The sequence below is a fragment of the Pagrus pagrus genome (genome assembly GCF_965226575.1).
Source record: "Pagrus pagrus genome assembly, chromosome: 7".
Classification (NCBI taxonomy): Eukaryota; Metazoa; Chordata; class Actinopteri; order Spariformes; family Sparidae; genus Pagrus; species Pagrus pagrus.
In genome coordinates this window covers 13576787-13602810 of record NC_140191.1, presented here as the reverse complement: position 1 = coordinate 13602810, position 26024 = coordinate 13576787, and the positions used below count along the sequence as shown (strand labels likewise).

General features: G+C 42.7%; 1 protein-coding gene across 9 annotated transcripts in view; it reads left to right on the top strand.

Moving 5' to 3' along the window:
• Positions 1-26024, top strand: part of myh14 (myosin, heavy chain 14, non-muscle) — a 34624-nt gene that overhangs the window by 2524 nt on the left and 6076 nt on the right. For 2 of the 9 annotated variants that reach the window (XM_084358161.1, XM_084358160.1), the window contains exons 2-42: positions 1741-1918; positions 3884-4090; positions 6089-6245; positions 7375-7402; positions 9300-9411; positions 10564-10611; positions 10930-10941; positions 12648-12740; positions 12838-12901; positions 13116-13214; positions 13325-13468; positions 13571-13785; positions 13865-14017; positions 14275-14448; positions 14720-14893; positions 15016-15130; positions 15501-15569; positions 16473-16678; positions 16801-16922; positions 17152-17221; positions 17307-17467; positions 18105-18213; positions 18562-18693; positions 18806-19012; positions 19116-19253; positions 19358-19481; positions 20520-20691; positions 20788-21000; positions 21119-21263; positions 21349-21555; positions 21740-21844; positions 22000-22152; positions 22356-22604; positions 22687-22800; positions 22883-22981; positions 23068-23280; positions 23365-23526; positions 23925-24053; positions 24140-24228; positions 24314-24437; positions 24539-24747. In XM_084358161.1, coding sequence (XP_084214287.1) covers positions 1754-1918; positions 3884-4090; positions 6089-6245; positions 7375-7402; positions 9300-9411; positions 10564-10611; positions 10930-10941; positions 12648-12740; positions 12838-12901; positions 13116-13214; positions 13325-13468; positions 13571-13785; positions 13865-14017; positions 14275-14448; positions 14720-14893; positions 15016-15130; positions 15501-15569; positions 16473-16678; positions 16801-16922; positions 17152-17221; positions 17307-17467; positions 18105-18213; positions 18562-18693; positions 18806-19012; positions 19116-19253; positions 19358-19481; positions 20520-20691; positions 20788-21000; positions 21119-21263; positions 21349-21555; positions 21740-21844; positions 22000-22152; positions 22356-22604; positions 22687-22800; positions 22883-22981; positions 23068-23280; positions 23365-23526; positions 23925-24053; positions 24140-24228; positions 24314-24437; positions 24539-24747 — 5681 coding nt within the window. In that variant the 5' untranslated portion in view covers positions 1741-1753. The remainder of the gene's footprint in view (positions 1-1740; positions 1919-3883; positions 4091-6088; positions 6246-7374; positions 7403-9299; positions 9412-10563; positions 10612-10929; positions 10942-12647; positions 12741-12837; positions 12902-13115; positions 13215-13324; positions 13469-13570; positions 13786-13864; positions 14018-14274; positions 14449-14719; positions 14894-15015; positions 15131-15500; positions 15570-16472; positions 16679-16800; positions 16923-17151; positions 17222-17306; positions 17468-18104; positions 18214-18561; positions 18694-18805; positions 19013-19115; positions 19254-19357; positions 19482-20519; positions 20692-20787; positions 21001-21118; positions 21264-21348; positions 21556-21739; positions 21845-21999; positions 22153-22355; positions 22605-22686; positions 22801-22882; positions 22982-23067; positions 23281-23364; positions 23527-23924; positions 24054-24139; positions 24229-24313; positions 24438-24538; positions 24748-26024) is intronic. The other 7 variants (XM_084358163.1, XM_084358162.1, XM_084358164.1 and 4 more) reach the window with 6 other exon arrangements.

Below are 26024 nucleotides of genomic sequence, written 5' to 3'. Positions count from 1 at the left end.
GTCTCCCAGATGCAGTAGCTTATAAGTAATTTTCTTTAATATAGATATGGTTGGTCTAAGGTTGGGTTCTCTTCAGTTATTGGTCTACTAATTAGATTGTAAGCTGCATAATACATGTTTATGGCCCTGTCCTGACATTCAGTAGGTTATTATCAGTATGGCTGCAAATTTAAATTATTGATTAACTACAGATTATTTCCTTGATTCATTGTTTGGTCTATTGAAAGTCAGCCAATAGCAGCAAATGCCAAACAAAGGTTCAATAAGATGATGGCAACATCTTAAAATGTCTTCTTCTTATAACTATATGTTTAGAAACCAACAAATATTCTGTTTACTATTATAGAAGACTAAAAAAGACATTTGAGAGTCTGCTGTATGACAATGGCCTTGTACTAAAAGTCACAAAGTTATTATCTGTCAGCTGTGATTGATTCAACTACGGGTTATTTTCTCGAGACCATGGCAACATCTTAAATTGTCTCCTTTTGTCTGAGTATGAGTTTAAAACCCCCAAATATTCTGTTTACTTACATGTAAGACTGAAAAACAGAATATTCACATTTGAAAAGCTGGGCCCAGTGAATTTTCCCCATATTTGTGTGAAATATACCTTAAATCATTCATCGGTTAGATAGAGCTAATCAAATAGTCAATCGAAAGAAAATAAGCTACCAACTATTACAATAACCGAACAAACATTTGCTCGCCCCAGCTTCTTAAGGTAAGGATTTCCGTCCTTCTTTTCTTTTCTTTTCTTTTCTTTTCTTTTCTTGTCTTTTCTTTTTTTGTCATTTATGATAGTAAATGAAGGTACTTTGAGTTGAGAACTTGGATAAAAGAATCAATTTGAAGAAGTCACTTCAGGCTCTGTGAAATTATGTTGAGCATTATTCACATTTCAACTCTGTCCACATCCCATTCTGGACAGAGCAAATCTGTAACAAATGTCATTCCTCCTAACCTCCGTGAAGTTTAAGAGTCACAAGTTCTTCTCTACCAAGAGAACTTTTCTCATGCAGTCATTGCCGCGCATACATTCTCAGTTGTCAGAGCAAATCTAGAAACATCCTGTTGTCGCCCAACAATCACTCTGACTGGGGATTGCCTTCATGTTTCAGGCTAGTAACCACCTCTAGCTGCTGTCACCTCCTTTTTCGCAGGATACTGGGTCCTGAGGCGAATCAACATTTTGGCTCCACTAGTTTTCAGTGAGGGCTTCACCAGAGTTTCATCTCTGCTGAGTCCAGTGGCCTGTAGAAAAGAAGGATGCTTCATTTTCTTTCAGTTAACAATAGATTGAGTCCATTTCTATCCTCTCTCCTCACTGCTGTCCCACCCTCATTTCCTCGTCTTCGCTATCCCTCCCCCTAGCACTGTCATGTCAGTTTACTCAGTCGATTGATGTATCTCGCTCTCCTCCATCCCTCCACCCCTCCACCCACCTATCTCTCTGTCTTTCTTCCTCCCTTCTTCTCCTTGATTTGCTGTGTCTTTCAATCAGGCCATCCCTGACCCAATCTCAGTTGGCTATTGCGTGCTACTACTGCTTACTTTACGTGTGGGTGGGTGCACATGGAGTATATGAGTGTGTATCTTGACACAGAAACACATCAGTGTCACTGTCCATCACCCAACGCGCTCCAGTTTCAAACCTCACACATAGCACAATGCCTGTAACTAAAAAATGGCTCAAGTTGGACTCACTTTTCTTGTGTCTCCCATTCTTTTCTCACTCAGTGCCAGTAGAACCATGTCGAGGCCAACGGGGGGCGGTGCCAACGATGTCACCCGCTTCCTCGCATCGGGGGCAATGCCAGGGTCTCCTACCTCCAATGCTGTGTTCTCCGCTGCCAGCCAGGCCGACTGGGCAGCTAAGAGGCTGGTGTGGGTGCCGTCAGAGAAGCACGGCTTTGAGGTAAGCGGGTGTTGAAGTGGATGAACATTTTGGTTTTTGTTTCCAACAAGCGCCAACATCTAAATAAAATCGCACTGGACGTGAAGAGCTGAAAGGCAACATCATGTAGGAATTGGTGTTTTATGCTATTTGGTGCAACACCACTGTCGTAAATCCAAAACTGAGGTTTCTGTAATGATATAATCAGGTTTGATGTCAGATGAGTTCACTAGCTCATAGCAGTCAACAGCAGTTAGCGGCTACTTTTGCCACAAGTAAAGCTATCTGTTCACCAGGAAACTGTAGAAATCAAAAGAGGTGAGGCAGAGCAACTGGAGGACATCAGAGGGCAAACCAGAAAATGTTTTCTCTATAAAATATGATTCCATGTCACCAACATGGTTTGTGGTGTGTGACTTGGAGATCCTACCCGCCCAGCCAAGTTACATAGTGCAAATACGTGGTCAGGCTGCAAAGTAGGATTGACAGAGACACATTTTACCCCATTACTATGACCCTAAGTTACATAATGTTGCTTTAAACCAGCTGAATTACAGGGGTGAATGGAACTTTTTTTACAACTTGTTCCCACATTCCTGCTGCACATTATCTAAGTATTAATCCTCTGGTGAATAATTAGCCCTGAGTGTGTGCCTTTGACTGAAGGTGTGTCAAACCGGTGAGGCAGCATAAGGTGTGTGCATCTTTGTATGTGTGTGTTATCATATCTTATGAGGTTTTATCCCCCTTACAATGCCTTATTTTCCATGCTTTTCTTTGTCCTGTTAGAATCTCGTTGATGCTTTTAGGCCTAATGACCATGATCATCAGGCACTTGTCATTATATTAATTTGTTCCAGTTTTCCTTGCCGCTTGCATAATGCACACGACATGTTTTCATTGGCGCTTACTGTAGGATGTGACATATGAATTCGATGTCCTCGCTCTGAGTCTCCCTCTCTGTGCTGGACTGGTTTCATAGAGAGCTCTATGAATAGAACAATACTCTCCTTCAGCCTCCTAATGTTAAAGAGGCCGTTGTAGAGACGCTGACTTCATTTTACAGTCATGATCTGAGAATGGCACTGTTAGACACAAACACTCAAACTGAATATACACGTGCACACTTTCATCCAGTTTCATATTCTGAGCATGGTGTTCAGTCTGTGACTAATACACACCCACGCGCAGGCAAACACAGAAACGCACATATTTTTGTGTGATGTGCATCACAAGTAGCAGAGAGAATAAAGCAAAGCAGAGTCCTGTGACCTGGTCAGAACCAGAGGTCACTACTTCCTGTCCTCGAAGCACAAGACCAACAGCATGACAAGAGAGCGTCTATCTTCTTCTGTCACCGTCTATTCTTGTCTGCTGTCAAACACAATGACCAGTCATACTCTAAAGCTCACTGGAAGAGATTCTGACAAACATTTTCACAAATACATTTTCAATCTTTGCTTCATTTCAAACACTGGTTTACAATAGAGTGATTTTTTTTAGCCCAGTGCACAAAAAATCTACGGTACAGCAGTTTATTTGATTAATGTTTAACCTTCTAGGTAGCTGTTAGCTTCTATTCTTTACAGCTTTTTTTTAGTCAAAGTTACTTTCATTAGGATGACTAATGACATGTTCAGGAAGCTCTTTGTTGTTGGTGCATTATCCAAGATTTAAGACTTCTGAGAGGAACTGAGGCTGCTAAACAGCATCATTTTAAATGCAGGAAGTTATTAAATTCACATTAACCTTTTCAAGAGATCAATTTTTATTAACAGATTATTCTGAGATTGATTTTCTCGACAAAGCTTTTTTGGCACCTTATTGTGAAATTTTGACGCTGACGATGTTAAAATGCAGACGTGATGTCCACTGTGGTGTTTTATCGATCTCAACCAAGTTTAAAGTCTCTGGAAATGGAAACTCTCTCTTCCTTCATCTTCTGTAGTGTCTTTTATAAACCTCTCTCTCTCCTTCTACCTGTAGTCGGCCAGCATTCGGGAAGAGCGCGGCGATGAGGTGGAGGTGGAGCTGACAGACAGCCAGCGGCGGATCACTCTGTCCAGGGAGGAGGTGCAGCGAATGAACCCCCCACGCTTCAGCAAAGTGGAGGACATGGCCGACCTCACCTGCCTCAACGAAGCCTCGGTGCTGCACAACCTGAGAGAGAGATACTACTCTGGCTTGATTTATGTGAGTGGGCAAAACAGCGAATAATAAAGAGTCTGTGGGACATGGTTCTCACGCCAATGCACATGTTCACATTCAGGCTGCAATGTTGTGTACATGCATGTGTTAGCGGTCAGCTCCTCTGGCATCTCCTGTGTAACTGATACAGGGTGGTAAGAGAGGTGAGGAGTCAGTTTACAAAGTTGTCGGTGTGTGTGTGGTGGCAGTGGGAGGCATCTCCAGTTTCTCCTGCAGAAAAGATATGAGCAAGATAAGATAGAAAGGAGTGGAAGTCATGGTGATGTCAGCCAACGATAACCGACCCAGGAAGCATAATGTGTGCAATTAAAGCAGAATAATATATAGGCAATTAAATGCAGTTGAGCTGCTAATATGATGGAGGATGAAGCTGAGTGGAAAGATTAAGAGGTGGCCAAAGAGGAGCCTGGTAGAATAGTTGGAATAGCTTTGAGAGGCGTATTACAATATGACATACATTTGACACATTCACTACCGTTGGGACAAATTTTAACAGCACTGATGTCTGGATGTGTTGAAGGTGTAGTCACTGGCTGCATTTACATTCAAGGATTCTTTATTTGTCACATGCACAGAGATAGATATAAGACATGCAGTTAAATGAAGGGGATGTGTAAGACTTTCAAGAAAAATGAAATAAAATTACTCATGCAAGATGAAAACTATATATAAAGTTAGGTAAAAACTATATATACAGTACACACCGCTTGGGCCGCACAGAGGTGTGTATTGTACTGTAAATATCTACAAGGCTTGAGTACAACATAAAGGCATTAAGGTTTTAAAGGACCCCTCCCACCCAGCTGACAGTCTTTTGAATTGTCTCCCCTCTCACAAAAGACTCAAAAGTATTAAGACAAGAACAACCACATTTCAGCAAAGCACATATCTCACAGCTGTCCGCCTCCATAACACTTTTAACTTAGCACTGTAGGTTACTCCGTAGGTTTGAAATATTTGGGCAGCAAAGCGGATGTTTTTAATTATGCACTTAAGGCATTTGAAGCACTTAATCTGGTGGCTTGTTGGTGTCGCTGCCCCTACAGGTGCTGGTGTCAGTGTGTTTTTATGGCTCGGATTTGACTTGTCTGCTTATACAGAAACTACCTGTATTTACAGTTAAAGTGACTTGGTGCGCAAGTGAAGCGACAGAAACAAACACTGTGTGTAGTATTTCAAGTGTGTGTGTGTGTGTGTGTGTGTGTGTGTGTGTGTGTGTGTGTGTGCGTGTGTGTGCGTGTGTGTGTGTGTGTGTGTGTGTGTGTGTGTGTGTGTGTGTTGAGGATCCGGATGGCCTGAGGATAGAAACTCCTCTTCATGAGGAAAAAATTTCCTTTCTGAATGAACTGGTACATTCATAAACCCCTACAAAGATCTGCACATTCAGAGATGTGGGCTCTGTGATGAAGGAGTCTGTTTGTGTATTCTGGTTACAAACCTTTTTTTTTAAAATTGTGATGATGACTGTTTCTATGTGGGTGTGCATCCATTTTTCATCGTATTCTCTTTTTAGGTAGACCATTAGTCTGGAAATGGATGACTGATTTTAATTGACAGTTCTCTGAGCGTTCAAATAAGGTGTCATGTTTACCTGCGTCATAGTCAGTCATCAGGGAGATTGCTGCTGACCTGTATGATATACTGAGCTCAGTGCAGCTCATGTCCTTTACTTGATTTAGTTGATTCAGCACTTCACACCTCTTTTGGTTTACTGCTGTACTTTCTGCTGAAGCAATAGTTTAACAACATCATACTGTTCCTTCAGTTGTCAAACAGTAGAAGTCAAGGCCCCCACAATTATTGACAGTCTTCTTGAATCTAGCACAAACCACTTAACTCATGTGACTGAGCATTTGCAAAGAGTGTTGATATTAATAAAATATACGGTGATCAAACAGAACTTAAACAAAATGATGCTGTTGACTTTTAGCAGTATTTGTCTGTAAGTAAAAGACTCCACCAACTGATATTGTGTTTTTCCAGACATATTCCGGGCTGTTCTGTGTGGTGGTCAACCCTTACAAGAACCTACCCATCTACACAGAGTCCATCGTGGAGATGTACCGGGGCAAGAAGCGCCACGAGATGCCCCCTCACATTTACGCCATATCAGAGGCCGCGTATCGCAGCATGCTACAAGGTACTCCACACACTATCTGTGACCTCCCACCCCTGACCAACCCTGACAGTGTAACTAGCCCACACACCTGCTATCAGCTCAGTTGGGCTGAAACGTACTGAATCCTGTCTGTGATCTTTGCTCGCTAAGTCACACTATGAACGCTATTTGAGGGTGTGGTACATTCTTGACTGGTCTATGTTATCAAAAGCCTTGAAAGTGAATATAAACAGGCAAGAAAGTATTTTTTTCCAACACAGATATCCAGGTGTGGCACTCCTCATAACAAGCAGGAGTGCTGATGATAGTAACCACATTACTTGTGACAGCAGTGCATGACAGACATTTTTTAAGTCCCTCCCTTCATGTTGAGCTCATGAGACAAGACGGAGAGAATTCTCAGGTCCCGTTTAAAAAGCAGTTAAGGGCCGATTGAGCAACGTCTCTGCCTCAGGGTGTCTCCATGAGATAACAGGACAGATGAGACTCTGTGTCTATGTATTCGTCACCCTGCAGCTTGTAGGTGTGTTCCCACAGTGAACCTGTAGGACCAGTATGAATTCTTCCAGACTCAAGCTGTGGGAATCTTAAAAGCCAAATACAGGTGTTGGAAACAATGTCCACCCGTTCACTACCAGTGTCATGTGGTCTGGGAGCCTGGAGAGACCAGTTCAGCCAGTGACCTGTTTCTCGTTACAGTGCTAATTAGTGAAGAGGTTATTGACATGACAAGAGTCAGAGTGAGTCCATCTAATATGTATTATCAAAAGTTGAGGTGTGAGTCTCTATGGAGGCTTCCAGAGCACTTCATGTTAGTTGGGGGTGGAGGCTTGTTGTAACTTGAGCCAACAAGTGGTTCTCCCATACAGGACCTTACAGTGTGTTACTTCAAGGAATCATATGTCAACATGCGCAGACATTCATAGAGATCCTGGTAGCTGTTTGATAATGACTTTGCTGTCTTGTCAGCTATGAAATAAACCGCATGTTGAACACCGTGCCAACAATTTAGAAACATGTTACTGATGTCTCTTACAGAAGCTGCAATTACAGTTTGGCAAAGTATGTCATGATTTGTCAACAGTCAGACAAATCGACTATCTACCTACCTATTCTGATTTGTTCTCACATTGCATTCTTTCTTCCACAGACAGAGAAGATCAGTCAATCCTCTGCACGTGAGTAGCCTTTTGTGGGACGCCAGTGTGTCTGTTTGTGACTGCTTTGTGATTTTCTCTTTGACAGTGAGAATGTCTGTGGCAGTGTGTTTGCATGTACTATAGCTACCTTGTGTCCTTTCATGTGTCTTTGTTTGTCTTTTGTGTGCATGCGCCTCCATGCACACATGTATGTAATTATAGTGTAGTCAACTTTCAAGCAGGTGTGGATCAAGTTAGATGGTTTTTATTGACATATTCACTGGTGTGCAATCAAAAAATGTAGAAATTTAAGATACAGATGTATTTATTTATTTAATGTTCATTTGCATAGGGACAAGTATGTAGCATAAAATGGTGCCACACTGTACAACATTTATAGCCTAAACTAATTTGCAATGCCTGTCCCTAGATTGACCTTTAAACACATAAAACTCAACAACAAATACAGAAGAGTAAATACAAACTCAATAATCAATAGGTACAAGAAAATACAGACGGTACAACATAAGACACAAACTGTAATACAATAAAACACCATAGACAAGAAGCACCCGATTATTCATCTACTACTACTCCTACTGAAGCACGCTAACCAGCTAGCCGTGGGCCTGAAAACCTCTTTCTCCCAGTGGCCCTAAGCTCTTGTGCTAGCAGTATCAACACCAACTCTAGTCTGGCTAGTCTGGTTAGCTGCATGACTAACTGAGCTAACAAGCTAACAGTTGCAACAGTCAATGATGTATAAAGAAAATACAGTTAGCAACAGTTAGCAGTTACTCTGGTGATATGCTGCCCCTGTTTGTTGGAAGTATAAATTCAAGGTGGCCAATTTTACATATTGCACCTTTTAAGAACGTGGCAATGTTAAAGTGAGGGTTAAAAGTAAGCACTCTGCTGTGCCGACTGTGCAGCTAATAAAACATCTACAATTCTGCCTTTTAGCACTATTTGTCCTTCTTAACCATATTTAATCGATTTCCATGATTAATTGTCTTGCATGTGTATCATTTGTTGATATTCATAGTTCATGTAAGATATGGATTTTTTTTATGGAAATGCACTAGGGCTGCATAATTTATTGAATTTTTTATATACTTTGTTTTTTAATTTTTGTAACACAGAAAACACAAGGTCACATAATCAATTCAGAAGATATACAGGGATGTTGGTGATAAAAATGTACATTATCTTTTACATTCATTTCTGGTTCAAGATCACATTAACCGTTATTTCAGTTGTCAGGCTCCTTGTTAACCAAGTATCTTTTTATTTTATCATATCTTGCAGCCCTAAATGCACACATGCAGGTTGAGAACATATTAATATTCACACTGATTGTTTGTTATCAGACTTTTTTCAAACATGAATTTAAAGAATCAGGACAAAAAAAATCACATCTTAGCAAAAACTCAGGGCCATAATGTGAATCATCCTACTGTCTGTTTGTACCCATGGTTTGTCTACCTACCTGCTTGAGTGAGGGGCTGCCATCATGCCTTCCTGCCAGACTCTTCCTGTCATTGTCAAGGATCCCACTTTAGGTTCATCTTGAATATGTGGGACAAGAAGACGTCTGCTTCTTTTAGATCTTTTACAGTTGCTATTTTTACTCCATTCTCCTTCGTTCTTCTCCAAAAGCAACAATAGTGACACTGCCTGTATCCTCCACACCTGCTCTCTGTTTAGACCTGTGGCTTTAAATGCGCTGCATGGGCTCTATATTTACTGGTGTGATGAATGTGTGTTTGGCCACTTGTTCTTGTGTGTTCGCCCTTTTAAAATGCTTATATATACCATTGAAAAATGAAACCATATGTGTTTAAGATGAACTGTTCTGTAAAGAGAATGGTATTTATTGTGTGTATGTGTGTTCCTTACCCGATTTCCTACGTGTATGTGTTTGTGTGTATTCCAGAGGCGAGTCTGGAGCTGGGAAAACAGAGAACACAAAGAAAGTCATCCAGTATTTGGCTCACGTCGCCTCCTCTCATAAAGGCACTCTGGGTAGAAACAAAGAAGCTGTGCAGGTACGTCAAAGTAGAGACACCACAGAAGTAAGAATAAAAGAAGAGCAGGCAGAAAAAAACATTGTACAAAGAGAAGAAGAGCTTTCTAGGAACATTTCTTGAACAGGAATAACAGGAAAGATGAAGAAAGTGAAGAAGTGATACAGATACAGATCAAATGCAACAGTGCTGCAAAAGTGTATCGTAGCATAAAGGCTGGACGCAGGGGGAAACGACAAGCCTTGCTCTTTGCAAAGTAAATGAAAAAAAAAAATGCTTAGCAACACCTATACTGTAAAGCTCACTAATTAACACATTGTGTCCTGTTTCTAAACAAACAGAAAAAATAAAATGACGATTTGGAGTTTTCCTTGATTTTTGTACTGCATGCAAAAAATAGGCAATTCATTGTTGTGTTTCCATCACTGCCGATCACTACTGCAGACAAATGCCAGATGTTAGTGGGTGTTAGTGGGTTCCTTTTAATGAGTATTTGTTGTGATGCTGACAGTAACCACATGTTATACAAGAATGAATGACTGACATTTTTTAAACTCTTCCCGTCATGTTGAGTTCAGTAGAGAGAATTCCCAGTAACCATTTAAAACCAGTTAAGGGCTGATTGAGCAGCGTCTCTGCCTCAGGTGTCGTCATGAGATAACACAACAGGACAGATGAGGCTCTGTGTCTATGTATTTGCCAATGTGCTTATGCTAAGCTAAGTTAATCGCCTGTTGTCTCCAACTCAGTACTTAGAGACAAGAGAGCGGTATCTAAATCTTCTCATCTGTCGGAAAGAAAGTGAATCACTATATTTCCAAAAATGTTGAACTATACCTTTAACCATATATGACCTACATTAGTTGCAGTGTTTTCTGTGGTGATTTAATTAGTTCCGAGCTTTATGCTATCCACTGTGTTACTTCCCTAACCCAATCACAATTTACAGAACCTCGATTACATCACTGTCCTCTTTAATTATTTATTATAAGATGGGTTTGCTGCAGGTGCAATTAATTTAATCTTACCTCATCTTGGAGTGGGTTTTTCTGTTACTCAGTCCTCCTTTTCTGCATTTTCTCAGCACTTCTGCTTACTCTCCTTCCTTCCTGCACTTGTTTCCCCTCATTCTCTTCTCTCTGCATTGTCCATCTCTCTTTCCTGCATGCTCAGATGGATGGCTCTCGGTCCTTAACAAGAGGCAGTTCTCTGGCGAACAGGGTGAGTTCACTTTATCCTGCTGTCCTGTCCTGTGCTTTTGTCCCGTCCTATTTCCTGCTCAATGAACTCCGCAATGATGCTGACTAACCAACAGACTGAGTAACTTGAACCTTTAACTGTCAGTAATGATGTGGTTCCTCATAACAGCCAAGGCTTGTACAGTATATTTAATTTTGCTTGTTTGTATTTCTTTGTTTGTTGTTGTTATTGTTGTCTTATTTGTCTTTTTTTTGTTTGTTTGTTTACCCCATCCATATGTTCTACCATCCACCCAATCTTCTCCCTCCTAAAACTTCATTCCCCCCCACAATTCGTCAGAGTATGCAATATGTGAGTATGAAAGTATTCAGACAACTTTGGGTTTATTCACTGGGGGTCACATTTTGTAGAATTGAAACTTTCCCTGTATTGACCAGAGCTGACACGAGTCTCTTGATTCATAACGAGAAACATGTCCTCTGTGCATAGAGCTTTTCTTTTAGACTTTTATCTGAATGATTCCTGGCTTTCTGGGTCTTTAGTTTTAATCTATTCCTCTCAGTGGGATTTACTTCCTGTTACATATAAACACCACAGGTTTTCATTTACCTGTAGAGCTGAGAGGCATTTCTGCTGTAGAGATGGTTTTAATCACATGAACTTTGTGTGTGTATGTGTGTTGAATGAGTGCAGATTCACCTGTGGGAGTGTCGTTGCAGCCGTCCATATGTATGTGTTTGACATGTGAACACGTGTAAACACTTAAATATGCGGTTTGGTCAATGTGTATCATGTACACATTGCCTGCTATAAAATATGTTGACCTCTGCTCTGTGTATGTCTGCGTGTGTGTGTTTGTGTATCTGCCTTTGGTGTTGGCTGGCTGGCATTCCTTGACAGTTTTTACAGTGAAACAGGGTATCTGCAGCTCACAAAAAGGCCTTGGAAGATATAAAAAAAAGTCTTAAATTTTGTCAAGGGTCTTGAATATTTCTCCTGCCTACTGTACAAAGTAGTTGTTGGCTATTAGGAGACGTTATGCAAGTGTTAACTGTCACTACTGCTGACCACGGTTGCTCTGAAGCTCATCTACTATAGGTAAAAAATTTCTCTTCTGATTAAAATGTCTTGTGCACCTTTAAAAGTGTGAAAAAACAGCAATGTGTCAGAGAACATGTTTATTCAGTAACATCTTCATGATTGTCATCAATAGTCTTTAAAATTGTGATCAACAATTATCATTCCCTCTGATCATGAATCATACTGAGATACCTGTCAAAATAATTACAATGTAGTTAATTTTCCCTATCCTGCAGCCCTACTAGGAATTATTGTTATATGTAGCTGGAAGGACAAAATGCAATAGAGATGTCAATAAAAACTCATAAATATTTGTCAGCCATCTTGTCCCTACTGGTTTTCCGTCATACTTTGACTAATATAGGTTTTAAATTCCATCGAAAAGGTCTTATATTGGATTTGGTGAGCACTGCAGAAACCCTGTAGCCCCCGTAGCTACAGTAACTCCCCATCACTGGCTGCTGCTGCATCAACAGCTGCTGCTCTGGCAATGCGACAACTGCAGTAATGCATTGCAGCTAGCTGGAGTCAGCCAATATGCAGAGTGTGTATGATGTTAGCGTCTGAAGCTGCAGCTTCCAACTGCCCACGTTTTTCTACAACGGTGGTTCTCAACTGACTCTCCTTAATCGGCTTCTAGAGATTGTCTTTTAATAAAGACACAAATTAAATATGAAACATGATTGATGCTTTTATTATTGATTACTTAACAAATGAAGGCGTGTAACTCTTAGTGAGGTTGAGAATCATTTGTTCCTGGGAATGGTGTGTGGTGTGGATGCTATTCTGGGCCCTAAAATGCACCATTTAGTGCCACTGCTCTTCAAGGATGAGTCACGCATTTTTTTTTTGTTTTACATAACCGATCAGTGGATTAATGGTGCATTTTAGTAGACAGGCCCTACGGAAGTCTTTTGTTGAGTCCAGTGTCTTTGTATTCTCTGTGAAGCTGATCTGATGTCTCCTGTGTGTCTCAGGGCGAGCTGGAGAGGCAGCTGCTGCAGGCCAACCCCATACTGGAGGCCTTCGGCAACGCAAAGACTGTCAAGAATGACAACTCTTCGAGATTTGTAAGAGCAGATTATACTGTAGACATTACACAAACAGAGGATGTTTATTGCATCCTGAAGATTAATTGAAACATTAAACTACTTTTTCTTTCTTTAGGGTAAATTCATCCGCATTAATTTTGACGTGGCGGGGTACATCGTTGGTGCCAACATTGAGACCTGTATCCTTTTATATGTCTTTCGTGTTTTTAAGATTGATGCCTCTTTTACAGAATACTTAATTATTTATTGTGACCCTTTGTGTCTTTTAAAGTTTAAATATATTAATATGATGCATCATGCTGATTTTAAAGACTAAATCACTAGAAGTAGAGCAGGACTAAAAAATGATGTAACTAGTTTCAGCTGTGTATGTCCATGACCATATAAATCCAGACCTCCTTGAAAAGTCCCGGGCCACCCGTCAGGCCAAAGACGAGAGGACATTCCACATCTTTTACCAGCTGTTGTGTGGAACTTCAGAGGAGACAAGAGGTGAGCCAAAGGTCAACCAAAGTGTGGTAATGAAATACTGCCGTGCTGCATAACTACAGTGCTGTAAAAAATCATGTTTTTCTCTCTGTTTCTTTTCCCCCCATCATTAGCGGACCTACTCTTAGGAACAGCTGATGAGTACCGCTTCCTCACCGGCGGCTCCATCCCGGTCCCTGGTCAGAGCGACTCAGAGAACTTCACCCAGACCATGGACTCCATGGCTATAATGGGTTTCATCCCAGAGGAGTCGCTGTGTAAGACAGGGGATGATAGAAAAGAGGGAAAGTAGTTTTTTTTTTCCGTGTTTGAGCCTGGCTATAAATCACCTTCCCTCCCCCTGTCTTCCCTCTCCTCAGCCATGCTGAAGGTGATCTCCGCTGTGCTCCAGTTTGGGAATATTTCCTTCATGAAGGAGAAGAACCAGGACCAGGCCTCGATGCCTGACAACACAGCTGCTCAGAAACTGTGCCATCTGCTGGGCATCAACGTGCTGGAGTTCACACGGGCCATCCTCACTCCCAGGATCAAAGTGGGTCGAGAGTATGTGCAGAAGGCCCAGACGAAAGAACAGGTAAGATTTTAGTCACACGGATATTTATACAGATTTGCCCATGCAGAGTACATGTACAAGTTTATATTTCTTCCTCTAGGCTGACTTTGCTGTGGAGGCCTTGGCAAAGGCCACATATGAGCGTCTGTTCAGATGGCTGGTCCACAGGATCAACAGAGCTCTGGACCGCAGGCAGAGACAGGGAGCCTCCTTCATAGGGATCCTTGATATCGCTGGATTCGAGATCTTCCAGGTAATTTATTGAGGCATGATGCTGGACTTTTACTTCAACCCAGATTTCTTTCTAAAATGTTTGTGATAAAGTGATAAAAGTCATTCGTTGAGCACAGGTAACACCAATTAGGGTTAGGTTCGGGCAAGCATGATGGGATGAAGTGATGTGGGTTGTTATCAGTTAATTTCCTCACTAAGATACAAGCTTGAGCATGTTCTTCTATAGGTCACATAAATGTATTGATTTAATGAGTCTTTGTTTGATCTCCTCTGCAGCTGAACTCCTTCGAGCAGCTGTGCATCAACTACACCAATGAGAAGCTGCAGCAGCTCTTCAACCACACCATGTTCATCTTGGAGCAGGAGGAGTACCAGCGGGAGGGCATCGAGTGGAACTTCATCGACTTCGGCCTGGATTTGCAGCCCTGCATTGACCTCATCGAGAAACCGGTACACACACTCTGTTTTTACATAAGGGAACACACATTTTACCTCTTAAGTAATGATGATATAGATGCTGACAGTCCAGATTGTTTGGTGATAGAAAAATAGCTTGATAACGCCCCACGGCTGCCACCTGTGGCCCTCAGAACCTGTTCACTTAACAACACCCGCAGAGGAAGGAATAAAAGAAGATTAATAGAAACACAGACTCCGCTTTGATTCCTCTTGAATAATGAAGTCCACAACAAAATGTGTCTGTGTTTTTCATCTCTGTTAGACTCACTCTCCTGGTGTTCTGGCCCTGCTGGATGAAGAGTGCTGGTTCCCCCGGGCAACAGACCGCTCGTTTGTAGAGAAGCTGTCCGGCGAGCAAGGCAGCCATCCAAAATTCTTCCGTTCAAAGCAGCCACGCGGGGAAGCCGACTTCTCCATCATTCACTATGCTGGCAAGGTATTGCATTTATTTATTTATTTTTGTTTGTTTGTTTGTTTTAAAATCCTCCACGTCCGTCATCTTTCCCACACGAAGGAACCAAATCTAAAATGTCCCCTGCCCTCCGTCTTGTCTCTCAGGTGGACTACAAGGCAAATGATTGGCTGGTGAAGAACATGGACCCTCTGAACGACAACGTGGCCTCTCTTCTGCACCAGTCGTCTGATCATTTTGTATCAGAGCTGTGGAAGGAAGGTGAGACTGATTTACTCTCCTGTGCATTCACTACCATGTCCAGTAAACCTGTAATTCATGCACTTCACATGTGTCCAGGATGGGAAAATGTTGTTTCATTTTAATTTTCACGGCCTGTATTTTTTTAAGCTTGTCAAATTAAGAAAAATTAAGCCTTCTGTTGCAAAAAGGAACTAACTTGTATTTCTATTTTCTTTCTCTATCATGCAACTACTCCATCTATCTGCTGTCTCTCACTTTCTTATTCTTCTTCCTTCTTGTTCTCTCCTGTGTTTGCTTGCCCTCGGCCTTTTTCCCTCTGTTTTTTTTTCTTCCCTCTCAATAATTTGGTTCTTTCCTACCATCTCATCTTTTCGTCTTCCTGCATCAGATATCCAAACTCTTCCCCGTGTCTACTTCTTTGACTCCTATGCCACAATGCAGACTAATGGCTCCGACAGTAGGTTTCTTTCCTCCTCTGGGTGTCACACTCACATTCCTCACTCCCACCTACGCTGACATCGCTCCTTTGTCTTCTGTCTGCCCAGTTTTTGATTGCCGTGTGCCTTTTAGTGTTATTTTTTAGTTGATGTTCGTGCTGTAGTGTCACAGTGCTGTTAGCTCACTCATTCTCTCTTCGCACTTTCACCAGTTTTTTGCTTTTAGTGTCAGTGCTGTGTTCGTTTGATGTGGCTTTTTCAATTTGTGAATAAGTAACTCACTTTGGTTTTGTAGAAATTTGACAGTTCGTGTCAAGGTAGCAGCATGCCCTCGATTAGTCACAAAAACACACTCAGGATCACATTAGAGTTGTGCTGCCACAAACAGCTAGAGCGGATTCATGAAATCCAACTGTGTGCAGGCAGAAATGTGATCCTGAATGAGCTCTAGAGATGCAACATATTGGCTCGCAGCACTAACATTTGAATAGCAACATCAGTTATTTGGCTGATTGTGTAATTGGCAATATCATTACTTCTTGCTGCAAATATATCACTCAATACACCTGTCAAATCAGGAAGGAAACACTCATCATGGTCTTGTTTTTAATAACTGACGTGCAAACTGTCGTCAGCCTGCCAGTTCTGACATGTTCAAAGTTAAGCTAGAAAACCTGTTTCACACCTGCACTGTGCTAAAATTGCGTAGGCGTATCTCACTAGACCGAGCAAATAGTCATATGATTGCATCTCTAATGAGCTACAAATCCATTGTCCACCATCTGATATCATCTGTCCAGAGACTTAATAACAGATGTGAAATCATATTGCCATGACATCAATCAAGTCTGGCAAACACTCCTCACCCCCCTGAATTGATACCTGCTGCTGAATCTGAAACCCCGTTCTGTTTTTCCATCCAGTGGACAGGATCGTGGGTCTGGACCAGGTGTCGTCGGGAGAGAACAGCGGGCCGGTCACGTTCGGAGCAGCTGGTCTGAAGACGAAGAAGGGAATGTTCAGGACTGTCGGTCAGCTCTACAAGGAGTCTCTCACCAAGCTGATGGCCACGCTGAGGAACACCAACCCCAACTTCCTGCGCTGCATCATCCCCAACCATGAGAAGAGGGTAAGACAGCAGGACTGGATCCGGGTGGACACTTTTTAAAATCAAAACAGACAAGAAAATTGGTGGAACGGGGAATAAATGTCTTAAATAATTACAAATTTCCATTATTTTTCCTTTGTCAGGCCGGTAAGCTGTCCCCCCACCTGGTTTTGGACCAGCTGAGGTGTAATGGAGTTCTGGAGGGGATCCGTATCTGCAGACAAGGCTTCCCTAACCGCATCCCATTCCAGGAGTTCAGGCAGAGGTGTGTGTCTGAACTGTCTGTCTGTCTGTCTCAACAGTCACCAATGAACTACCTTTCATAACCATCTGGCTTTCTCTTTCTCTCTCACAAGCACACACTCACTCACACACACACACTAAATGCTTCATCAAGCACTTTCTCTGTCACCTGCTGATGACCTTCTGCTAACCTGCCAACACCGCCTCAGTCTTGTGTCTCGAACACTTACAAAATCCAATTTATCTTCCAGGTATGAGATCCTGACTCCTAATGCGATCCCTCGTGCCTTCATGGACGGCAAACAGGCATCAGAACTCATGGTGAGTCGTTTTTTCATTAGCTGTAAGCAAACAAAATTCAACAATTGAAAAGGTGGACATCTCTAATCGTTGTTTCCTCGTCCAGATCAGAGCTTTGGAACTGGACCACAACCTGTTCAGGGTGGGTCAGAGTAAAGTCTTCTTCAGAGCCGGAGTCCTGGCTCACCTGGAAGAAGAAAGAGACCTGAAGATCACTGACACCATCATACGCTTCCAGAGCGTCTCCAGAGGCTACCTCGCACGCAAGTAAGAGCTTTAGCAAAGAGGCTAATACATCACAGGTTGTTTTGGTGTTTTTGACCGGACTGAATTGCTGTAATTTTTAAATGTTTTTTATTCATTTATTGACTTGATTAAACTTGAGTCTTCTGCCAATCAACTATCACTTGTTCACTAACTAAAACTAAACTGACCGTAGAAGACAAACATCCAACTCTGCTGAAGTTTCTCTATGAGGAGCGTTCACTTTCTGCAATTTACGAGGCAGTTTTGTATTTCGCTCTTAAAGGAGCATCAATATTTAATCATGTGTCAGCCCCTATCAGTGACTCAGGAATTGCAACAGCATTGACAGGTATCTGGCGCATATTATGGAGGCCTGGAAGCAACATAAATAATGAAGTTATATTTTTACAATGGAGGCTAACTAATTAGATTATTAATTTAAGTGATTTATATGATGCATTAAAAATATTACAGCATAAAAAAGTGTCCCTATTAATGAGTAATAAAACTGCTTTGTTATTTACTTTTGTGCTTAACAACACAATATCTTGTTATTCCAGTCACTCATTGTTAGTAAATGTCAGTGAAAAAAAATGTAATTTATTGTGGGTAAAGAAGAGCTAATACCAGATTTTGTTTTATATTTATTCTGTCTCAGAGCCTTTACTAAGAAGCAGCAGCAGCTGAGCGCTATGAGGGTGATGCAGAGGAACTGTGCCGCTTACCTCAAACTCAGGAACTGGCAGTGGTGGCGGCTGTTCACCAAGGTACTGTGCACACGACTACATTACAGCATAGACGTGAAATATACAAATAATCCCATCTGCAAGTGATCACTGTCATGGCTTTGTTTTAAAGTACTCTTTTTTGCTGTGATTTTGTTTCTTTTGCATAAAGTTGTCATAGTAAAAATATAGAAATGAGATGGAGGAAGGATGATGTTTCACAAAATTAGTACCCAAAGCAAAGTCAACTGGATTATAACCTGGCAACAGAAACAATATGTTTCAACATCTGCAATGACTTTAGATCCTTGACAAAAGAAAGACAAATAAAATCAGCCTGATGCAGGAAATTAACTCTTTGGTTGTGTCCTTTTGTTCTGTGCCAACCAGGTGAAGCCCCTGCTGCAGGTGACCCGGCAAGACGAGGAGATCCAGGTGAGGGAAGCCCAGCTCCAGAAGGCTAAGGATAATCTCACCCGAGCGGAGCAGGACTACGGAGAGCTTGAAAGGAAACATGCTCAGGTAAATAAACCTCCACCTCGTTCTGCTGCCTGTCCACCTCTCTGCTATGAATCAGTGCCTCTTCATCACTCCTCCTCCTCCTCCTCCTCCTCCTCACTTTGTCATGTTTTAGCTGGTGGAGGAGAAGTCAGTGCTGGCTGACCAGCTGCAGGCAGAGGCTGAGCTGTTTGCGGAGGCAGAGGAGATGAGGGCCAGGCTGGCCAGCCGGAAACAGGAGCTGGAGGAGGTGCTGGGCGAGCTGGAGACTCGGTTGGAGGAAGAGGAGGAGAGAGGTGTGCAGCTGACCAATGAGAAGAAGAAGATGCAGCAGAATATACAGGTAAAAAAGCTGAAGAAAGTCTATAAAGTTTCATGGAAACTGAAGTTAAATTAACGCCATCTTTCCCCTCCTTGCATGTTATTAAATCTTCCTCTCTTATCAGGACCTGGAGGAGCAGTTAGAGGAGGAGGAGAGTGCCCGACAGCGCCTCCTGCTGGAGAAGGTCACCTTGGAGACCAGAGTGAAGAGTCTGGAAACCGACCTGCTAAACGCAGTGGAGCAGAGAGACCGATTCAGCAAGGTGGGCATAACTGAACACTTTGTCATCGTGTGTGTGAATGTTGGATTAATTCTTTCACTTTAACTACAACTCACACATGCTATGTTTTTATTTTTCTGGAGCAGGAAAAGAAACTGTTTGAGGAGCGTCTGAGTGAAGTCACTGATCAGCTCACTGAGGAAGAAGAGAAAACCAAAAGTCTGAACAAACTCAAGAACAAACAGGAAGCTGTCATTGCTGACCTCGAGGGTAAATATTCCTCTTCCACAGCAAACCAACAAGTGTAACAGCATTTGATCAGTCCTTTTGATTTGGATGCAGTCACAGTTCCAGATTGTAGAAGTAAGCTTTGACTACCTGAGCCATGTTATTATATTTTAAAGACATATAAGACCCTCTTTCTCTCTCTCTCTTCCTCTTTCCTGAAAATGAGTCAAAATTATGAAAAATAAAATATCAGAATTAAGCAAAATAATTGTCAACATCATTTTAGCCATAGCTGATGAAATCTAACACTTTAGACTTAGACTTAGAAAACTTTATTATCCCCCTGGCGGGCAATTTGGCGTGCAGCCAGCAAAGCACACAAAAATGGGGTACAAACAAAAACAACAACAACACACATTCAATCATACATTACGTACAACGTTGAAGCTCCAGACAACAATGTCCTGGGGAGACAGGCTCACAACAGTCCATTAATGAGGCCAATTGTGGTTGGTACAAAGGAATTTTTAGTCCCCTGCTTATAATAACAAAGCAACCTCCCAACCCATCATTAACATCACATTTCTTAATTTTTCTGTGTCAAGTAATTAACACACAGAAAACCTCAGGTGAGTTAGTGTTATTCCTACAAGGCTGTAATCAACAATTATTTTCATTATCATTAAGTTTTCTTAAATAATGAATTGTTTGGTGATTGTCTTACTGTCTGAAAAGAATGAAATCATTCCCTGTGGACCAAGTTAAGATATTCAAATGCCTTGTTTGTCTGACCAGCTGTCAACGATACAATGATGTTGAGTTTACTATTGTAGAAAACTGGGAAAAGTAGCACATTTTCACATTTGAGAAGCTGGCATTTTACCTTTACAAAAGACTTTAATGATCAATCAATTATTAAACTTGCTGTCAGTGAATATAATCATTTCAGCTCTACTGGCTGGTTCCCGGGGGTCAATAGAAATAATAATTTATAAGTAGCTGACTGGTAGTATCCCTGTTTCCCAACTTTGACTCAATATTTTCACTGTTGTGATCTTTTGCTTCTATAATTTTGTGCAGAGCGCCTGAAGCGTGAGGAGCAGGGCCGCTTAGAGCAGGAGAAATGGAGGAGGAGGATGGAGAATGAGTCAGTGGAGGCCCAAGAGCAGCTGTCAGACCTGGGCATGCTTTCAGCCGAGCTGAGGGGCAGTCTGGCTCAGAAGGAGAAGGAGATCACCACCCTGCAGGGGCGGTGAGAAACGAGACAGTGACACAAATAAAGGCTTGTCACAGATTTTTCACACTACACCCTTCCCTTTATTTATCCGTCTTTCTTTTCTTCTATCAGGTTGGAGGAAGAGGGAGCGCGTCGTGCAGAAGCTCAGAGGGCGCTGAGGGAGGCCATGTCCCAGGTGTCTGAGCTGAAGGAGGAAGTGGAGAACGAACGAGGAATGAGGGAAAGGGCGGAGAAACAGAGGAGAGACCTGGGCGAGGAGCTCGAGGCTTTAAGAACTGAGCTGGAGGACACACTAGACACCACAGCTGCTCAGCAGGAGCTAAGGTAAATGATGCAAACATAATTTATCATCAAATTTGAGTATGAGAAAAGCCAGAGGAATTGTATTACCATTAAATATTTTGAATGCTTTTTTGACCTCATTCTCCATCCATCTACACAGGTCTCGTCGAGAGGCGGAGTTAAATGACCTCCAGCGATGTGTTGAAGAGGAGACTCGTCGCCACGAGGTCCAGCTGTCAGAGCTCAGAGTGAAACACAGCGCAGCCATAGACAACCTCCAGGAACAGCTGGACAACAGCAAGAGAGTAAGAGAAGCACACATTCAAAAAACATCCATGTATAAACATGCAGCATTGCTTATGACACGTCATCATCGTTGTTCTTTTTTAGGCTCGTCAGTCGCTAGAGAAAGCCAAGGGCATGCTGGAGGAAGAGAGGCAGAATTTGACCTCCGAGCTCAAGAGCCTCCAAACCGGCCGCACGGAGAGCGAAAGAGGCCGCAAGAGGGCCGAGGGTCAGCTGCAGGAGCTCAACGCCCGACTGGCTCAGGCTGACAGAGAGAGGGAGGAGAGGGAAGACCGAGTGCACAAGCTGCAGGTACAAATCTGATATAAACCCTCCTTTTACATGTTTAGTTGTTGAATTGTTGTCTTTTCAAAGAGGTGTTGCTTTGTATGTTTTGCACTTCACAAAATCAGAAATTCCGGCTCTGCAGTGAAGAGATCCTCTTGTATTTGGTCTGATGGATTTACCTTCATGATCTCTTTCTGTCTTTTTTCAGAGTGAGATTGAGGCTATGTCCGGCAATTTGTCCTCTGCTGACACTAAATCCCTTCGGCTATCGAAAGAGGTCAGCAGCCTGGAGAGTCAGCTGAATGATGCAAAGGTAACAAAGTGAAACACACACCAGGGTGGGGTCAGATGTGATGTTGGGTTTTGCTTTTGGGTTACAGCCACAGACACTTTAAGCACTTCCTCCTATAGATGAGAGAATGTCAACAGTTGGCAGTAGGTTGACACTCCTGTCTCTTCTTCTCTCAGGAATCGCTGCAGGATGAAACTCGTCAAAAGATGGCTCTAGCCTCGAGGGTGCGAGCGCTGGAGGAGGAGAAGAACGGACTGATGGAAAGACTGGAGGAGGAGGAGGAGAGAGCCAAAGAGTTGACCCGGCAGATCCAGACTCAAACCCAGCAGGTAAATCAGAAACTCATGCAGGCTTTGTTTGACTCTGAAACTGCTGCTTCATCTATGAATAGATATGAATCAATTCATTTACAGTATGTTATTACAGAAAATGGTTCAGAGCAGTAAAAGGTGACCAAAATTACCAATCAAATGCATTGCAAAACACACACAAAAAAAACATGTATAAACCCCTCCCCGCTCCACCTGTGCAGCTGGCAGAGCTCCGTAAGCAGTCGGAGGAGGTGAACACTGCGGTGGAAGCCGGAGAGGAGACACGCAGGAAACTCCAGAGAGAGCTGGACAGCACTGTCCAGAGGGAGCGACAGAAGGAGGAGGAGAAGGAGCGAGTGGAGAGGCAGCGGGAGCGACTGAGGGAGGAGATAGAGGACATGACGCTCGCCCTGCAGAGAGAGAGACAGAACTGCACCGCCCTAGAGAAGAGGCAGAAGAAGTTCGACCAGGTTCGAAACTCATCGGTCTGAGTCTGAGTAAACTTTCCTAAAACATCTTTGATTCTAACTTTTGTCTCCTTCACCCCCTCAGTGTCTGGCAGAGGAGAAGTCGGTAAGCGCTCGGCTGGCAGAGGAAAGGGACAAAGCAGAAGCAGACAGCAGAGAGAAGGAGACTAGATGTCTGGCACTTTCCCGAGCCCTGCAGGTAAACTAACTGAGAGCAGACAATACAAGAACATTTGTGATATGTCTGCCACTGTGGTGATTCATCTGATTTCTGTGCGTAGGAGACCCAGGACCAGAGGGAAGAGCTGGAGAGGGCCAACAAGCAGCTCCGTCTGGAAATGGAACAGCTTGTAAACCAGCAGGATGATGTCGGCAAGAACGTAAGAATCTTCCTCTCGGGGCTCCTTTGCTATTTCTCTTTCTGGGTCGTCAGTGAATCAGCGGCTCGTATCTACTCTTGTGTTAGGTTCACGAGCTGGAGCGTACCCGCAGGAGCTTAGAAACAGAAGCCCAGAACCTGCGGGTTCAGACGCAGGAGCTGGAGGAGGAGCTGTCGGAGGCGGAGAACTCGAGGCTGAGGCTGGAGGTCACCCTGCAGGCACTCAAGGCTCAGTTTGAGAGGGAGATCAGCACTAACGAGGAGAAGGGAGAGGAGAAGAGGAGGGCACTAAGCAAACAGGTAGAGAGAGGAAACCACAGAAGTGTTCTTGCTGTTCTGTCTTTTCTTCAAATTACTCACAATTTGTTTTCCTTTGTTTGCCAGGTGCGGGAGTTGGAGATCCAGCTGGAGGAGGAGAGGAGTCAGAGGTCTCAGGCCGTGTCGTCCAAGAAGCAGTTGGAAGCAGAACTGCAGGAAGCCGAGGCCCAGGTGGAGAATTCCAGCCGTGGAAAAGAGGAGGCTGTGAAGCAGCTGCGGAGGCTGCAGGTAAAACAGAAATATTCCCACACATAAACAGTGATTTTCTGTACTTGTCAATGGCCTGATATAAAAGATATAATATGAAACATTTCCACACTAAAATGTCTAAATGTTGAGTTGTTAACTTACATTATTCTAGTCACTAAACTTCCAGGGCAACAAGATGTGTTAAGTCAGAGAGAGGGGAAGGAAGTCAGTGAAACATTACATAAAAAAAAACATTACTTCGTCTGAGTCACCTCAGATAGATTTTCACCTGCAATGGTGGCTGTTACCATGAGGACAGCAGCTCCTATGATCCCACACTACTTCTCAACGTCTTCTGTTTCTATTGTTTTGATTAAAAGACCCCTAGCGGCATAAATTACATTCTGTGCCTTCAAAGAAATCTGTTTTTGTCACAGGGTCAAATGAAGGAAATTCTGCGTGAGTTGGACGAGACCAAGTTGTCTCGGGAGGAGGTGATCGCACAGTCGAAAGACAGCGAAAAGAAGATCCAAACACTGGAAGCTGAAGTCCTTCAGTTCACTGAGGTTTGTGTACTCTGCTATTAAAGATGTAATACTTTTGAAGGGTGGCTCTAAGTGACTTTTAACCTCCTGTACATTTATCTATGCAGGAGCTTTCTATGTCGGAGAGGCAGAGGAGACAGGCTCAGCAGGAAAGAGACGAGATGGCTGATGAGATGGTCAACAGCAGTACTGGAAAGTTAGTATCAGTTTCCATAAGATGTACTACGTGTGTACTAGTGTGTTGTTATGTGGACTGTTACTAACATTGTGTTTTTGTTCAGGAATGCACTGTATGAAGAGAAGAGGAGGTTAGAGGCACGGGTCAGTCAGCTGGAGGAGGAGTTGGAGGAGGAGCAGAGTAACTCTGAACTGGTAGCAGAGAGACAAAGGAAGATGGCTCTACAGGTATGGTAGATGTGCCTGCACACACACACACACACACACACACACACACTACAGACATGCGTAAAGCTCACATCATGATTGCTGCTCTGCTCGTGGTCCAGGTGGAGACGATGACCGTGCAGCTGCAGGGAGAGAGGACTCTGGCGCAGAAGGCAGAGGCAGCCAGGGAGCAGCTGGAGAGGCAGAACAAGGAGCTGAAGACCCGACTGGGAGAGATGGAGGGAGCAGTGAGGGGCAAACACAGGCTCAGCGTCGCCGCCCTGGAGGCCAAGATAGAGTCGATGGAGGAGCAGCTGGAGCAGGAGAGACAGTGAGAGGAACACACGTGCATTAGTACAAATAATACACCTGAAAGAAATACCTTTATCAACCTAAAGTAAAAAAGATTGCTGTATTGCTATTTTTACAAACAAAATAGTGAGGGGCAATACAAATTTTATACTTAAAGGATTACTATATATGAAAGTTTCTCTCTCATTTGAAGTAAAAGTCATGAAGTACCTGTAAATCAACAAACACAAATGTATTTAAATACAAAATATGTTATAAAGACACCCATAATCAGTCTATGACAATAATGGGGGAGAGAATTAAGGCCACTTCATGTCCATCACAATCTCTGTCTTTCCTTTTTCACCCCCACAAAAAACTGAGCCATTAAGATAATTGTAAACAACTTATATTATATGAATAAAATTTGTTATTGTTGTGTCATGTATATAACGGCATATTTGCCCAAACCTTATGGGGCTTACAAGACACCGTAGCCATGTCTCAATTCGGGGTCCACATCCTTTGAAGGGCGCGGTCTACAGGCCTAGGCTGAGTGTTGTTAAACGAGATGTCTAGTCTACGGGGAATTTCCTATACACATCACCAGCTCTCCCCAACCTTACCCTTGTGTCACGAAGCAGCATTCCTGTCGCCTAGCAACCTTAACAGTATTGGGGTCCCTTGCGTTGTTAACATTTGTATTGTTAGCTACTTGATGGACTTGAAACCCAATATTGTGTATTTAGCTGCTGTTTCGCTCCGTGTGTCCAACATAGTTTTTTGGAAAAACAAATCCAAACCTTGCCACGACACAACGAATCCCGGGAAAGGGGAAATGAAAGCTGCATTCGAAGGGGCCTTTGAAATGGGACGGCCTTGTCGTGCCACTGTGACACATGCAGTCTTCAAATGCAGCCGTCGAAGGATGCAGCCCCCAAATTGAGGCGCAGTGAATGCAAGCAAGCAAGCAATTTGTACAAGCAAGGACCAGAGTGCAGTTTACACATTTCCAAACAACAGAGAAAGTCCAAAAATGTCAAAACAGCTAGAGCATCTTTCACAGTCCAAACTTCAGACAGTCACAAAATTCATGAATCACTGACAAAACACATTTTCTATGTAGTTCTGGAATAATAAGAATAGTTTCCAACAATGGGACATACATGTGGAATATTTATATATGTTTATGTTTTATCTAAAATAAAACCAATCTTAATGTTGCAGGGTACAAAATACATAATGCACATTTTTATTTTGAGCAGATACCCTTAAAACACAAACTCAAAGGTGATGTTTTACCTTGAACGATGTCTT